Here is an 18066-nt window from a genome sequence, read left to right as displayed (position 1 = left end):
CCAAGAGCTGCGGCGCCTTGCGAAAGAACTTGTAGAAAAATCCGTGGTCATCCTGACGTATCCGTTGCATCTGTAAAAAATGGTGCATTGCCTGGCAGCAAGACCATGCCCTGCCCACATACACGCGCAGGTATCAGGAGCTGTACACTTTTCACTGACACACACGTATAGCCACTTGCCATCATTAATTTTACCCCCTGCTTTGTTTATGTGCTTGAATACAAACAGTGGTTCGGCAAAACAGGAGAGCCAGTCAACGGTACATTAAAATCGTGCGGCCACTGCCAAGAAACTTCCGAAATTAGTCGCACAGAATTTTAACCTGCCCCCAGGTCACAATTTAATTACATTACACTTCATATTCTACAGTCACACTTCTGAGAGACAGAAAATATAGGAAATCGTATCTCGTCCACAAGCTTCATATAAGACAATCAGCATGTGTAAAAAAGTGTTCTTGAATCTATGTGCTATACTAATGGCACAAATATAACTAGCAGTCCTTAGCTTTTTGTAGGGTGTGTGCTAATACCGAAAAGTAGATTTAGAATCGAATCAAATGAAGAGAAAAAAATCTGGACATCAAATAAAATATCGAATAGCAGAAGATGTATTACAAAACTTAATCCTTACAAATTTTGTGCAAGAGGGTGCTACACAAGCTCTGTGTAAACAGTATGGTCTACTGTTAATAATGAAGGGAGCTCCAAATTAGTATTACAGATTGTCTGTTAAATAGAATCAAGCGCTTCTTCCCCTCTGAAGCTGAAAAGTTAATGACCGTATGTCGTACGGCATACACGGGTTAGACAGACGGCGGTTGAAACGTCGTGAGGTGTCGTCACCACGTATCCAATATACTATCTGTATGCTTCCGGCGGCTAATCAGCCCGATCTTCGCCTATGCTTTAGCGCTTTCCGAACTACACCCTGCTCTTGTCGTTCCCCCTGTTCGCGTACGTCACGTTATCGTTTCGATCGGTGCTGTCAACCTGGACGAACCTTGCACCGACGACGCGATGCTGTTCTGCGAATTGGGCGTTCTCGCGCTGCGAGTACGATCCCCGCATTACTACTTTAACCCTTTCACTTATGCGCGCACTTAAAAACGCTGATAAGTAATTGCTGTCCTAACGAAGATAAGTCCCCATGTCCAAACACTGGATCCTAGTTCTACCACTGTAGATCATCGAAAGGAAAGAAGTTACTCACAGCCGTAAGGTCCTTCTTCTTCACGCAGTTGAAAGACTGGCCGGACCTACCAACGTAGCCGCAGAGGCCGCAGACGCTTTCTGCGCTCCCGCCGCCTTTGCAAGAGCAGCAGCAGCAAAAGCTTCTTTCTCATGTGGTACATTGCGGGGAGAGAACGCTGATGCCGGCGAAGCAAGCGGCTAAGCAAGAGCTCGGCAGCAACGTCGTGCGTGGTCGCGCGCAGATGTCAGCTGCAGTTGTGAGCAAGCAGACGCTATAATTGATGTAGCTTTTCTTGCCATAAGGATGTATAGATACGAACAGCGTGCATTTCTCAACTTAAAAACAATGTACTAGCTCTAACATTGATAAACTAAATAAACATGGCTAGCCATAATAAAATTAAAGATAAACTTTTCTCAAAGCCAAAGACGACCGTTTCCGCCATCGCTGGGCCGCTGGTCTGTCAGCCCTGTGCTACGCGCAGCGAAGCGCGCACGTGTGCGCGTATCGTGTGGCTGGACGCCCTTCCCTTCATCACCCGCGTACGCGCATGCAGACGCGTACGCTTACGTGTACGCGTAGCGAGACGCGTATCCCGGGCTGCGTGTGGTTGGGCCTTTAGGCGCCCGTTCCAGCGGCGAGCGTCAGCGTAACCGAGCGAACGAGCACAACGAAAGATGAAAGCGAACGTAGTGCGTAGTGGGGAATGCAAAAAAGCGGCGAGAGCGAAGAGGCGTGAGGAGAATAGCGGAGAGGAGGGTGCAGCGAGATGATGAGGCGGAAAGCGGAGGAGGGTATGGCGAAAGGGGGAGGGCGAAAGCGGAGTGACACTGCGGCTCGGCAGCGACCACGCATGCGGCCAGCGCGGAAACAGCGCTGGCGCGGGCTTCGGACCCACTGCGCATGCGCTAAATCGCCTGTGGCGCCGCCCCCTCTAGATAATGTGTTCCGCGCGAGCCACGCGTTCCCATGTTCACGCTTTCTTTGGGAACAATGCGCGACGCAACCGGTGGAAATGCTTCGTCTGCGGCTCCTGCTAAACGAGTTGCCAGAGCAGCGGCTCAGCGGCGCCGCCGAGAGCACCCTGTCGTTCAGAGTCACATTATTTGCCACGATATATCGCGAATTCAGAATGTCGTTTGAGGTCTCATAACCTGTACCAGCATATGCATCGTTGGTCTTAAATATTTTAGAGGAGCCCTCCAACGCTCTTCTTTTTAAACACGGAACGCATTTGGTATCAGAAAGCGTCACTTTCCGAGTATTGAGGAAAGCGTATTCGATGGAATACGTAGCGTGTCTACGAGCGCATTTTGTGGCAAATTGTCGAATGCCTAAACTTCTCCGTGGCATTCGCATTGGTTCTTCGTGCAGCACTCTGGCGGTTTAGAGTGCCGGGCGGACCGTAGCCCTCAATGTTCCGCGCACCATATTTCATCGTGATGCAGTTTTTATTTTGCTTTTATTGATATCGCGATGGCAACTTCTACCTACTTTGCTGCTAAAGCTTGCTGAACTCGAAGGTTCTCGCAAGGCTTAGAGTCGAGTTCCTTTGGATACTTTTTGTATGCTTTTAGATACACGAAGCGCGCCACTTCATCCGCAGCTGCACAGTGATCGTTGTTCTTTCTTTTCATTTCTTAACCTTGGCCCTGCGAAGGCTAGCAAACCGAATGTGCGTCTGGTTGCACCCCCTGCTTTTCCTTCCCCATTCCTTCCCCATGGGCCTACTGGCCTACAGTATTAGGAAATAAATAAATAAATAAATAAATAAATAAATAAATAAATAAATAAATAAATAAATAAATTTGAAGACACACAAAGAAAGCATCAGCGAGCTTTAAGGCATGGAATGGATGCCGCACAGCCTGTGGCGCTCCGTGTCAAGTTCACTATGTTACCGCGTGCTGCTATGTTACCTGATGATCTGTGAAGGACTTCACACCAAGGCCCATTTGATGAGTGACAGTCGGGCGGACCGATTGCAGCAAACTTTTGCAAGGCTAGGTCCGCCTGCAGCTAGCAACACTCCGCCTTCTGGGTATACATTCAAACTACTGTGCGCAAGTGAACATTTGATTTATGCGTTCACTTGAGTACCAACTTCTGCAACTGAAAGCCAGCTATAGAATGTATCGGTCTTCCGGCATGGAACTCAGTACCAACTGACGTTGGCACATATGAAATTTGACCACGATTAAAAAAAAGAAAGAAAGAAGGCCACGAGGTTTCTTTTCGATGGTTTCCAGGACATTTGGGTAAAACTTCTCTGTAGGTATATGTTGTGTTTGGAATTTACTTTCATGAGAGCTTCTTCAACATCAGTTCGAATGGCCGACAGTCCTGGATGTGATGGTTGTGGCCTGTGAGGAGAACACAGACCACCTATTGCGCCACTGTCCTCAATTCGACTAAGACAATTAATGTCCAATGCATTGAGACTACTAGATGACGGTGCACTGAGCGTACAGACACTACTCGAGCACCGACCCCACCGATCATCGGCCTAGGAGGCAGTAAAAGCACTTTTTGCGCTTTTTTTAAGACGATTGGCTTGTGCGAGCGCCTTTCACTGCGTGGTGCGGTCCGCACACGTGTTCACATTCAATCTCTTCCTCTTTCTCATTCTTTCTATTCAGCTGGGTCCATACTGAAAAAGCTTTTCGTTCGCAAGTGATCTTTGTCATTGGCCATCTGCCTTTTATAATATGTCCAGCATCTGCAGTGGCTAGTATTTGCTCTTACGAACAATTCTAGCGTAAGAACCTTTCGTGAATACCGGTCCTGTTCCCTTCGCCCTGCGCATAGTAGCGAACCATAGGCTTTTCTTGTTAACATCCCTGCCTTCTCTCTTCTTTCTTTTCTCTCTCTCTCTCCTTCTATCTATCTTGCATCGAGCATGGCATACGTATCGTATATAAAAAAGCGAGCGCACGAGGGCTAATTTAACGGTACATCTTGGACACTGTAATAAGCAGTACGTATGCTGAAAAAAAGAACTGGCCCGCCTTCACAAAAACTCTTACGCGAGAATTACCGACAGCCCAGAATAAAAATTTATGCAGAGCCCATGCACTATGGAAATCGATGTCATACGAAGACTTTTGTAGGCAGCTGGCTATCCAGCATTGTTGTGTGTTCTTTAGTTCGTTACCAGATGGAGAAACGTGTTTGGGGGAGCCTTCATGTTCAACAGCGCGTGATTGTTCGTAAGGGTGAAAGAGAGAAAGATGGGGAAAGCTGTGTACAAGGAAAGGCAGGCAGATTATCAGGGCCCACGTCAGGCTGGCTACACTGCACGGGGCGAAGGGAATAACACTTGAAGGTGCACGCCAAGTCTACAAGCAGTGGCAGAGACCTGTCGACTTCAAGTACTGTAGCCACGCCGCCGTTGCTTTCTGCGCCAGCGACGCGCATGGCCATGAAGGTGGTCATGGTCCAACAGGTTCAACGCGGCCCATAGAGGGCGGCGCTAAACGTCATAACGAGAACAAAAGCGCAGAACCTGTTCAGTAGTTTCTTCAGTTCCACGGGAGTCGCACGCATGTATCGGGGTGGCGCTCACAGAAGCCCACTGGTTCTTAATGTTCTTAAGATAAATTTCTAGCCAATCCTGATACTGGACATGTGATTAGGAAAGGTGGATGACCTATGGCAAAGAGCATTTACGAGCGAAACAAAACAGCCCTTACATCATGACACTGGCGGTGTCACTCAGAGTTGATCCGCGGAACCGAGCGAGTGCAGAGTGCACCTGCGCGTGATTTATCGATTACGGCGTGCAAATGAGTGGCAAAATAAAATTCTTTTTGCGACTGACAAATGATTCGGTCATATCACACACACGCACAGGTTGCACCGAATCTGCTCTCACCCTGATATTACAATGAGTAGAGGCACCCGCCGATAAGTTAGTACAATCTCTACGACGATGTTATCAATGGCGCCTTTTAGGTAACGTTCCAGTACTCGCCGTAGATGGCTAAATAGACTGCTAAGCGTACAGCGGCCGTCTTAAGTATCGTTGAAATTCTGACAAATCCGGCAAAAAGAGGGCTTCACGAAGACATCACCGAAGTATTAAACAATGCAGGCTACGGCGCAGTCCAAACAAGATGGCTACTTAGCTTCTGTTCAGCCTACTTGGGAACTTGACCAGAAGGTCATTTGCACGCAAGAAAACGTACGAACTCATTCTTATGCGCTAAATGCACGCTATGTTGTGTTTTTAATAGGTTCGCACACGATAAAAGTTAAAATGGCGTGGTAATATTTGCTTTTCCTAGCTATTTTTACTCGGTTCGAGGTGGCGTCTAGTCACAGACACGGTGTTTCAGATGCTTTCCTTTACTTGGGCTCCAAGGTTGCTAACCTTTCAACGCTGATTGCCTCCAGTGGTGGCTAGAATTGGAAGATACCCTTAGCTAGAGCGGTGCCCTAAAGTTAAGACCTACTTATGCGACCTACTCCAGCGCTAGTAGCAGCGCTGCTTTAATGCGCAGCGCCGGTGTCTCGTTGTTCTGCAGGTGCAGCCCTCAACTAAGAGGTGTACAAAAAGCGCCACAGGAAGAGAACTAGAACGGCAAAACTACATGCCTCCCAGCTGTGCCGCACAAACTGTACTTTCAATACTGGCAATGACGCAATGACGAAGAGGCGGCGCTTACAAAAACGCACGTTTTGCCATCATTCGTCCTACGTGGTATTCGCACAACCCGAGTTCTTATTTCTGCAAATTTCTGGCTGATTAGTTAATGGATCGTGTCACAGTTGCCAGTGGACGCATAAATATTCAAAATAATTTTCAAGGGGTGAGACAAAAAGGCATATGCCTTGGGTTCGCCTATGCACCGTACGTTATTATTATTATTATTATTATTATTATTATTATTATTATTACGAGAAGAAGAAGAATCAAGAACGTTCAAATTGAGAGAGAGGAGAAAGGAAAGGAAGAAAGCAGGGATGTTAACCAGAAAAGCGTCTGGTTGGCTACCCTGAGCTGGGGAAGGAGTCAGGAGGAATAGAAAGATGACAGAGAGAGAGAGAAAGAAGCAAGAAAGACCTCGTGAAATCTCGCACGCGCGCAGAGAGCACCACTGAGTAAAAGGCAATCGCACATGCCATTCGCACCTCAGGAAACACATTAGTGACTTTACAGCCTTGGGGGGTGACGAGCGATGGGAAGGATGCTCAAACGGCGCCTGCGCGGATAGGGGCCGATCATCCAATTGTCACAATGCATTGGGCGGTGTTTGTGGTTGAAATCGGGGACAGTAGAACAATAAATGCTCCACGTTCTCTTCGCCGTCACTGACATCGCACGCAGCACTGTCAGTCATTCCCATCAGTTCGGTGTAAGCCTTCGTGAAAGCTACTCTTAACAACAGCCGGCAAAGAAGCGATGCCTCACGTCGATGAAGTTCGGGTAGAGGTCGGAGCTGGAACGAAGGGCTAAGTTCTTGCAGTCTGGTGCGCCTTATGTTTGCAGTGTTTTACTCTGCTAACGAGTGTGGTCGTGCCCGGTGGCGAAGCTACCTGGCAGCGTCTCTTTCCAGTGGCTATCTGATCATTTCGGCATCAGTGGAAATGATTACACAGACAAAGATGCACGAGTATCACATCAAGCAGACCACAGTGTTCCCATTTCGCTTTCCAGATCTGAAAGCAAGAAAAAAAAATGGTAGGAGCCGGCTGTCAACTGGACCAGCGAAAATCACAACTGCGTTTTATGGGAACAGAACAAGGTCTCGCAGAAGCAGCCGGAAGGTTCCATGTAAATAGAGGAGAAAGTGGAATGTTTCCCGTGTAGACAAAACCACTGTAGAACGCAGATTTTGTTTGTTTATGTGTTTTTGTGTGTGTGTGTGTGTGTGTGTGTGTGTGTGTGTGTGTGTGTGTGTGTGTGTGTGTGTGTGTGTGTGTGTGTGTGTGTGTGTGTGTGTGTGTGTGTGTGTGTGTGTGTGTGTGTGGGTGGGTGGGTGGGTGGGTGGGTGGGTGGGTGGGTGTGTGTGCGTGAAATGGAATAAAATGTTAATTTAACTGCCTCGCAGAAAAATAAATCGCGTATATTTCTGAATGTCGAGTGTAAAGGCAAAACTAGTGCCTCAATTTGCACATTTCATCTTATACGTTTCTCCAAGATGACAGATTCATTACTGGTGTCAGTGACTCAGAAGGCTTACCATTCAGGTGATCACTAGACGCGAGTTTGTTGAAAGCCATTGCTATGGCGGGGTCTAAAATCCTCTTGATTTGTGTTTTTCCTGGTTCTTAGTTTCACTTCACGTTCACAGGCAGCTGTGAACCTTATGTGCAACTATTTTTTTCTTTCCTCTGCAGCCTGCAATCCTGAACGCTGCCGATACATCTGCGCCAAGATCAAAAATTTCGATGAGGAAGGCGTTAAAGATGCGCACTGCAAAGGTACCCAGTGTCTTTGCCAGTACAAAAAAGGTAAGACTGTCATCTTTTTGTTCGAGAAGACAATAAAAAATAAGCAGACTTAAGCTTTGCAAATGGCCGTTGCGTCGGGAAATATATGCGTCAGTGTTTCAAAGTCATATTAATAACAACAACAAAAAACAGAAGAAATAAGAGCTTGGCGTTCCTCATGCACAATCTGGCAGTTCCATTCGAAATTTTATAAGCAGGAGCTGTAGCATGAGTTAGGAGGTGGATAAGAATGGATTCTAAGTAACAAGTGTGTACTTAGCAGAGCGAGCTAAATATAATTTCCCTGGCATACAGAAAGCGCGGAAGTTTCTGGATGCATTCGACCAGTGTACCAAGAATGTAGCGGCACAACAGCAAAGAGATATTAATAGCGATGTGTCGTTCCTTGACCGGCACAGGTTTTGTCAAGGAAAGGCGGCGACATCAAACAATGGGCCTCAGTGGCTATCTGGTTTATGCCACTCAGAGGCTAATAGATATTATGGCTCAAAGAATTATTTAGTGGGACTGGCGAAGAAAGAAATGAACACTCGTGCATGAATGGTTGTGGCGATCTGGCCTATGTTGCAAGGGTGATTTCTCTACAAATCAGAAGAACATGTCAGGCTTTTAGTGAGCTCGTACTAAGCAGAAACAAAGGCATTTTTTCTAAAGGAGTGTCTGCCGTCTTGATTCTACTTGGGTATTAGGAGCGCATTGCTGGGTGCCAGCAAAGCTTTCTAGCGCATATTTAATAACCACTTTATGATGAAACTGGCCGGTTAAAGGTTTCATAGAGTGTTCTTCGTATTTCTAAATTCTTTAAATATAGATGAAAGCTTGCTTCTGTTGGGCAATGATTAGGCGACTTTCCATGATAAAAGCCTGGGTAACGTGTGGTTCTGTATAGCATATCATGTCTCACCTTATTTCTTTTTATTCTTCTTACCAGTGCATGAACAGCTGACCTTTTTTTAACGAATACATATAGCATTGCTATACTAGGATGTAACACTGCGGTGCTCATCATCGTCAGGCTTGTGGTATTTGCAGGGTAAATGTATTTCCCTGAAATCTCCATTAAAGGGAAGCTGAAGAGTCTGTCAAATTCAATAAGACGCTCATATACGGAAGCGGGAACCTTATAAACCATGCAGGTAAAATTTTGGGGGAGGGGATTTTTGCGACGTAATCGTCGCTTAAAATTGCGCTGTAGCTCCGCCCCGCCCCCCTTCGAGCGCCGCGCGCTGCTGCTGACGCTGACGATGCGAGCGGAGACCGGAAACAGCGGCGTAGTGACGTCAGCACTGGTGTTCCGTTCCTTCGCAGTCTCCGCGACCGCGCCTGACCGTGCTTATTTCTGCGTGCGTGCCGTCCTAATCTGCTTGGCTCAACCCTACATTCCCTTGTTTGTGTGTATATAGGAGTGGTAGTTGACGTGCGCAGCATCAATTGAACTTGTAGGCCGATCATGCCGGCGTTCTGTGCAGCCTACGGTTGCACGAACACCAGCGGCCACGATGATGTTCCGATGTTCCATTAGTTCCCGCAAGACAAGAAGCTTTCAGCTAAGTGGGAGGCTGCTGTGAAGCGAAAGAACTTCAAGCATTCAAGAACAATAGTGCTGTGCTCTAACCACTTCCGTGACGACAATTAGAACCAGAGTTTATCAATAATGCGTGTTTTGGGTTCTCCTTCGTGTTAGCACGCTGAACGGAAGGTGTGTTTATGTCCCACCCTTGACGCAGATTTCATCGCCAAGCGCCGCGAATTTTCTGTTCGCACGTATATTGTGAAACAGCCTGCATGCAGCTACCATAACGCAGTACAAGTGTAAAGTTTGCATGTGTTGGAAAGCCGGCTCACGACAGGACGCTGCACTCCCCCTTCTCTCGCGTACATAGAGAAACCGACAATCTCACATAGCCGGCGGAATTCGCCGGTTACGAGTAGCGTGCGGATGGAGCGCTGATGAAGGTTCTATACTATACGTGCTACAACAGCCGGTAAACGTTTCCCGCGTGTAAACCGTCTGTGCAGATTGCCGACAGCTTTGGGACAGCGCACAAACGCCTAAGATCGCATCACCGCTTACGTTCTACTAGGAGGCCTGCAGGAACATAACACTACAGTTGTTTGCCCGGAAACGTACTCACTGGATCGCTGAGTGCAGCTTAGCAAAAAACATACTCGCCAAAGAACATTTCCAACACAAGGAGATGCTAACACTTCGCCTTCGTTCGCGTGGAAAGCACTGCTTGTACCAGTATTTTTTGCATCTTGGAGAGGCCGGCTCATCGCAATCGACACGTACATGTAGGGACTAAAGTAAAAACCCCATACAAGTGATCTTGCAAGTGACAGCGACAAGCGAGGCGATGGCTGTCGCGTTCACTCGTCGTCTGCGAGCCGAACTCCACGCGAGCGACGGCTTTGAGCGACGACTTCCCGGTATGAGGGCAGCAATATACGCGCCGAAACTAGCGTGACGCGTGCTTTATCAATTTAAGTTGATGTACGTTACTGCAAAAAGGGGCATAAAATATTTCTCAAGGTCTTGCACTAGGTTCTTATTCTTGCACGTGTAAAATTCAATGGTTTGCTCGTTCCGTGCGACAAACAGTAGTATTTGAGTTATGTACATCGAGTTCCGGCTTCGCACTATTGGCTAGTCGCTCATAGCACTTCCGGGCGACGAGCGACGAGTTCTAGATATTTAGAAACGAGCGATCGAGCGACAACACTGAGCGATCTGTTCAAGCGACGGCCTGTTTTGTCGCTCGAAGCCGTCGCCCGTCGCGCGCAAAATCGCTCTCGTGGGGTTTCGACTTAACGCCGAAGTCCTCAGAGAAACGCAAGCTCTCGAAATTTTCCATGACCGTCTTAGCAAAATAGCCCCAAACTACCTTGCACCGTGTTTCATGCGTAGCGGCAGCAGTCGGTCCGGACGAACGCCATTGTTGACGTCATGAGGCGCCCGACCAATCACAGGTGGAAACGAGGCGCGCGAGCTGCCCTGACTCTGCTGCTGCACTTTTAGTCGAAATGAAGTCTGTTTGCGCTGTCTTTCGCTCAACTTCGATGCGATATTCAAATTCAGAGGGTTGAAAACCATGACCCCCCCCCCCCCATACTGCTCTTCACTCATTTTTTCTGGAAAAGCTTTCAGCTACCCTTTAACCTCCGCACTGTGTCAATGATGCCCAACCTACGCCCACAGATTTCCCCGTCTCATCATTTTACTTTTCTTTCATGTCAGCACCACCTGCATTCCTCTCCCCTTGACAGTAATTCTGTCCTGTAATACGGACAACTGGTTACTTATTCAATGGATTCATGTCCTATCAAGCTAGATTTATTCATCGTAATCGCAAACATAGAATATTCCATGCACGTGCTTAAAGGCTTGACAATATTTTCTAGCAAAGCTTTCTTTGCCTCTTCACTTGACTTCTCAATCAATCAATCAATCAATCAATCAATCAATCAATCAATCAATCAATCAATCAATCAATCAATCAATCAATCAATTGATCGATCAATCAATCAAAAGGAGAACTTTATCATATGTTTAGGAAAAGTTAGTACACTACTGCTGCTGTGTCTGGCATACCGCGTCAGGGTTGGTCCAGAGCGTGTATATACATGGCTGGAGCGCGGCAGAGAGGAAAGTCAACACGAGAAACCCAGAATAGTCTTTGCCTGAGCTCGTTCGTTGCAGATATCACAATTGGTTTCCACCAGAAGGTACAGACACGGACAGAAAGGGACGACGACACACGCCGGACTAGCAACTGTATGTTTATTATTGATTTCCCACAATTTCACAGCCGAAGATAGCCAATGCATCTTTTTTCTTTTTTTTTTGCCGATTGTCCGTCTCTTAGGATAAAATATCGTCTTTGCGCAACTGTTCATTTTCTTTTTCTGTTAGTAGTATCGATTGTGTACTGATGCATCATTGCCTGCTTCTGGCAATGGCCATGACTTCTAAAACTTCGCGCACCAGCTTGTATTTTCTGTTTTTTCAAACCTTGATGTCGTGAAATTGAGCGGTGCACTGGTGCTGGAGATGATAAAAAGTGAGGTGCCCAGCAAAGATTCCTTCCAAAGATACTGCATGGTCTCTTGGCTTGTCATTTATACACCTGCCTGTTTGTCCTATGTATCGTCGGCTACATGATTAGGATATATCATTTATCATCCCTGTCTGGCAGGTAGTGTGCTTCTTCTTGTGTTTTATTGTGCATTGCTTAGTTTTCTGGCCATTATTGGCTCGTGCACTCAATGAATGTACCTTGTTTGGTGCTGAAATTACAACCGTGATGCCTTCCTTTCCGGCTATCTTCCTTAGCTTGTTGGTTAGGCCATGTAAGCAAGGCACAATGGCGACCTCCTTCCTTTTCTGTAGAATGTTTTCTTCTGGTCGAACCTTGCTGCCCAGGAGTCTCGTGTCCTTTAGCAAATCTTCGGCGACCTGCTGTAAGCATACCTTTGGGATAGCCAGCGTTGTTGAGCCTGGTTACCTGGTGCATGAAGCTCTCTTCCATTGCGGGATGACGCGACTTCATTACGGCGGCCTGTTGCCCCGTGGTCATGATGGCTCCTTTTACTTTGCTGGAAAGGTCGGAAACGTATGGCAGGAACCAGCTGCAAGAGCGGGTTTCGTACTTCCAGCACATGTGCTGCTTTTTGAAGCTGATGGTCAAAACAAGACACCTAACTTTTTTTTTTTGGCATTTAAAGGGGAAGTTTAATCATGGCATGCATATCACGGAAAGTGGTCAGGACACCTTGCCGGCATTTGGTTAGCTTTAGCTCATCTGCTGTATTGCATAACGCGAGAAAATGATGCACGGAGCGAAATATTGCCAGAACGCGGTTGTCTTTTAAGGTATCCTCAATTCTTATGCCAACTGCTGCGAGGAAAAGGCCACACAAGTACGGTGCGACGACTCGTGAGCTGATGCACACTCCGCTTCCCTGAATGTAGGGTTGTTCTCCAACACTAATCAGAGTTTTATTGAGATAGGCGGATTGAAGTTCGTGGAAGGTGTCCAAGGAAACGCCAGCAATGATTTCCAGCGGCACGTTCTGCTGGAAACCGTTTGTGCTACGAGAAACTCGTTCGTACTTTTCCACTGCACCGCCGCTATGCCCCCTGGAGCTCCCTGCACGGGCGTCGCCATAATGCCATCTCGATTGCTGCAATTATCCGCGAGCTCACCGCAAAAGCACCGCAGAAGCTGCCGCACCTACCTTTGTACTAACGCTCAGCAGTCCAGAGAGGAGGTAGATAAGGTGATGTAAGAAAGCGACGAAACACTACTACTCGACACGGCCACAACTGTGGACAAACTGGAAAAATTTAAGCCCAAGGTACGGTATGGTACGGCTCTGCTACACATTAAAGCACCGCGGCGTCTAGACGACATTACGGAAGGGGTCGCCCCATTAAATCAACACTTCTGCACCCGCCGCAGCAGCTTCGTGGCTATGGCAATGCTAGAGGTCGCGTGTCCGATCCCGATCCCGTCAGCTGCATTTAGACGGGGGCTAATTTCAAATACACTCGTGCACATCGATTTAGGCGCACGATAAAGAATACAACGTGGTCAAATTATTCCGGAGTCCCCCCCCCCCCCTACCACGTGCCTCATAATCAGACCATGGGTTTGGCGTGTAAGTCCCCACTGTTTAGTTAGAGTTTAACACTTCTGCCACGATGCGATCCGCCGTGTGAGGCAATGACAGTGCTAATCTTCACGCAAGCTATGCGCAATGGCGCACAACAACGGCTAAAGATAAGAGATCTCGCTGTGTGATCTGTGTACTATGTAGACAAACGCAAGTGCTGCCCGCAAAGGTAACGTATTGGACTAAATGGCGAAGATATTAAGCATTCTCCGGTGTATATCACCAACAGGTATCGTCATTTCACGCAAATAGCTCAGGAAGCTTCGTTTACATTGATTGCGACAGGGCGTGGGATCCGCATTTCTTTTTTATTTTAAATGTTGCACATACCATTTTCATTCTTTTTTCGCTATAGTTGCGTACTGCCTGGCTATGCTTCAAGATTGTTTGCTGGCCTCAAAGTTCAAAACCTACAGGAATGTACTGGCAGAAGGCCCTCTCAAAACAATTAGATTATTGGCTCCTAATCTCAGTGATCCTAAGACCATCTGGGAACAATTCATAAATTCAGTGTATCTCGTTAGCCTGTAACGAAAGCTTTTAAAAAAATGGCGTATTTTATCTAGCCCAGCAACGTTACGGGTTGCTTTTTATCTGCATCTGGCCCTTGCGCCAATAAATTCTAATCATCATCATCATCATCATCTTTACGTGGTTAAATGTGTGGGTGGGGATAACATGCAGACAGTCCAGGTTAATGAGTCCCGCATTAAAGAAACTATTGGCAAAAAAACTTGTCGTTTATGTTTAAAGGGTGTATTCATTTCGCAGAAGTCCGCCATCCTTCAACTCCACTCAATTTTTTTCAAAATTAATTTCGTGCGACCTTTTCTTACATGGTTGTTCAAAAAAGTATAGTTCGTCTGCCACACATCTAAAAATGACGTGTCACACGTTCTTTTCCAAGGCGTGAGGTACACGATACACTAATACCTTCGCGCTTTTCCTATGTAGTGACGCGCGTCAGAGCTTGGACAGAGCTGGCTGGCCACGAACAAAATCGTGGCTGGTGCAGACCTTAATAAAATGCACAAGGAGCATTCGAACGCGTTTCTACCGTTCACGTGGATTAAATGGTCGATTTGAATTGTAATTGTGGCAGCAGATGTCTATCGGTTACAATATTCCGTCCAGTAGACTTCTTTTCCAGACGTGAACAGCCTCAGAGGACGTCAGGCTTCGAACGTGTGGGATCGAGATTCTTGTGTGAATTATGTCCACCTGTCCCTATAAAAGAATTACCGTAAGAGAAGCGCGCTACTTGCTACTGGTGGTGTTCACGAACTAAGTTCTGCAAGTGTAAAATGAAAGCGTTTTCATAGCCTTTCTGTTTTTTCTACGTTGGGTTGGAAAGTGTAAATGTAAGCAAGCGTAAAATAATAGCATCTTCATAACCTATCTTTATAATATGGATGTTTAGAAGCCATGCAAAAGTCTCCGTCATTCTAGCAGTATAGAAGCATTTTCCTTTAAAAACATGCCCAAATAATGGGTCTTTTCTAGGAGTATACGCTAGTACGGCATAGATTATGTTAGTCAAACAAGCCATAACCTTCCCTGACTTGATCAGGTTGACTTCTATATCCGGTTCGAAATTTTAACACTGCTGAACTTTTAAAGAAACCCTGTACGTTTTCGCAGTACCGGTGGCGTCATCTGTTGCTGTTTCAATGCAGAACCGTTAACGATCCTCGCCAAAAGGCGAGCATGAAATGTTGCTACGCGGGTATCAATTAAGTGCTCTCTCGCTTAAAAGCAGCAGTGTCGCTCAATTTGTGCGACATCATGTAGAGTGCGTATAACTGCGATAAAATAACACGATAACACCTTAGTAGCGAATGGATAATTAATTAAGTAATTATTTAGGTTAATTATTAACTTTTTTACTTATAATGCCTGAAGGGGTCCCGTGCGCAAATTACATAAGGGGCGGGTGAAATCAAAACGCGGACATTACTTGACGATGAGCACAGTACGTTATCGCATGTAGGCACAATTTCTGACGGCGAATTTCAAACCAGAAATATCACTCATTACGGCATCATAGTTGGGAAGGCAATTTTAGGCAGTACACTCAATAAAAGGGCAGCTGGAACGTCGCGGTATGAGCATGGTGCAGAGACGACGGCATTCGGGTGGGTGGTGCGGGACACGCGATGGAAGGACATGATCTATCAGGAGGTATCTTTCGATCGTGGTATTCGGTGGTGGTATCACTGGACACGAGTCATTAGGTGGTAGCGAATGAAGACATAAAAATAAATTAAGAAAGAAAGAAAAGAAAACCCTGTGATAAAGATGTAGTCGAGATATACTGCGACGATCGCTAGAGTGGGACGATCAAGTTGATAGTTTAGTGCCGGGATACGAGAGTGCAGGGATACAACAATAATCAGGTGGGACATATTCGAGTCTAGCAGTTCGGTTCTGTACTCATTTGGCTGTTTTTTTTTAAATTTTAGTGGTAAGGTTCGAATATTAGACTTGAATTATCAAGGTGTGTGCATGTGTTTAGCAATTTTGTTCAGCTATGTATTCTGCAAATTACGCACTGATGCATTACCACCCCTTATCTAATACCGCTGTCAAGGGGTCTTTAATTGAAGGGATGTGATGTTGGGACCGTCGAGTGTATTGTAGGCTAGCAACTGTGAATAAGTGGGTTTGCTGGCAGAATACAGGATAATGAGCGGCTTCATTGGTTGATTTATAGCAACCATTAAAGCTGTAGGAACAGCACTGACGAAGACAATAAGGGTAATCGAATTCACTAAATAAAATATTTGTAAGAGCCTTTAATGGGAAATATAAGTGGATAGGATATATATATATATATATAATTATAGTAGGCTAGTAGGCAAAGAGGAATTCTTCAGGCTACCTTTCAAACGTAAATAACTTGAGTGGTGCTACAAGGTAAACAGAACAGGTATTTAATTTCAACAGTTTCGATCGGTGGACCGATCTTCATCATGGTTTACAAAAAAATGGCAGTTCAGCCCTGGTTCTGAAGACACCAGACCGGGTGCCCGGTCGTTCTCAAATACATCAAACCGAGAGGGACAGTTGTGACAGTGATTGACTTTCGGCACTTTGGCAGATTTACAGCTGCCTTTGGGAAATGTGCAGGGCAGGAGGAAGGTGGAGTCCCATGTATGTAGAGCAAGTAGGTCAGTAAGAAGAAAAAAAAAGAAAAAAAGAAAAGAAAAAGAAAAAAGCACACAGGAGGAGGGAGACGTAAGTCTGAGAGTGAAGGGGGCGGGAAGTAGCGGCAGCTAGGTTCCCGATGGCCCGAGGCAAGGAGGGAGAAACGGCCGCTGCGCAGCACCAGTGCGCGTGCTGCCGTTGTAGCTGGAGAGAGGGCAAGTTTAATCGGGCGGCGCGGGGCACAATAGAGAAGGGGCCCAGAAGGAAGACGGAGGAGCGGCAACTTGTGGAAAGAAACACAGTGTCACAGTACACATATACAAGGCACGGCCCGTTCTGGCACCTCTGTGGTCCAGCTACGGTGCGAAAAAAATATATAGTTCCAAAAAGAATATATGCGTGGGATTCGCAAAGCAATTGCGCCCCTGGGCTTAGGTTTAGGGAGCCGAGTTAAATAGCCTCCTGGTGGTCCAGTTTTTGAACGTTTAACCGGCAACTGACACCAAGTCAGCTCGTGCGGATTCCAAGAAGGGGTAATAGGTCACTCAGAATGACTACTTGAGGGGCAGGGTGCAGGAAACTGAATTTATTGGTTTTCCGCTCGCCCCCTTGAGGCGCATGCGGAGGGATGCGCAAGCAGTGACCAGCGTCTCAATTTTATAGTACAGAACATGTATTCGCGCTTCCCATGCACTCTCACGGCATATCCCGGAGGCACGTCAGCCGCCCCGCACTCTCATTAATTCCTTTAGCGTACGTTCCAAATCTATGGATGAAAAAAGATTCTCTCTGCTCGCGTGCGCGGGTGTGTTGGAAACCAGAATGCAAGAGCACAACGCTCACGCGTTCAAAGGAGTGATCTGGCAGCCGAAAGTGCCTGGAGAACGGTAAATTCGGGAGACTTTTCACATGCGCGTGGTGATTGTTGAACCGCAGGCGCAAAGGGGTCTCTGTTTGTCCGATATATTCCTGCTTACACACCTCGCATCGAATTTTGTACACGACGTTACTGGAATCATAGTCAAGATTTGCGTTAATTTTATATACGAAGGACGAGTTCGATGCCTCAGCTGCGTCTGTTGTTGTCATATGACGGCACACCTTCCAACGAGGTTTCCCACACGGTCGACAGCCCATGGGCGTGTTTGACTTCTGTGTCCTCGCCCTAACTAACAAATCCCTTAAATTTTTGTTTCTTCTATACACAATACGAGGCGGCAGCTTGAAGATAGTAGCGAGTCGGATGCTCTGTTTCATGATATTGAAATGGCGGTTGAGAATGGCATTGACCCGCGGAGCACTGGTAGTGTATGTGAGGACCAAGTTCAGATCTGATTGTGTATTGGTATTGCTTACTCTTTCTCCCATTATATGCGCTTGATCTAAGCTGCGGGCGCGTTCAATGGCATCGTCTACTATTTTTGGAGGATATTTTTGGCGTATGAGAGCAGATTTCAGTTCCTCCGCGTGTCGCTCAAACATACGCAGATTCGGAACAGATTCTTCTGTATCTGTGGGCCTGGGAGTAGGGAATACCTGTTTTGCAGTGATGAGGGTGGCTACTATAGAAATGGAGATATTGCTGACGATCTG

The 18066-nt window shown here is 46.6% G+C and overlaps 1 protein-coding gene across 1 annotated transcript in view; it reads left to right on the top strand.

The window, feature by feature from the left end:
* Positions 1-18066, top strand: part of LOC142570897 (uncharacterized) — a 61728-nt gene that overhangs the window by 26047 nt on the left and 17615 nt on the right. The window contains exon 3 of the mRNA XM_075679202.1: positions 7537-7650. Coding sequence (XP_075535317.1) covers positions 7537-7650 — 114 coding nt within the window. The remainder of the gene's footprint in view (positions 1-7536; positions 7651-18066) is intronic.

The sequence above is a fragment of the Dermacentor variabilis genome, chromosome 1 (assembly GCF_050947875.1).
Source record: "Dermacentor variabilis isolate Ectoservices chromosome 1, ASM5094787v1, whole genome shotgun sequence".
NCBI lineage: Eukaryota > Metazoa > Arthropoda > Arachnida > Ixodida > Ixodidae > Dermacentor > Dermacentor variabilis.
The sequence above is the reverse complement of the archived record's forward strand: the minus strand, read 5'-3'. Positions and strand labels throughout refer to the sequence as shown.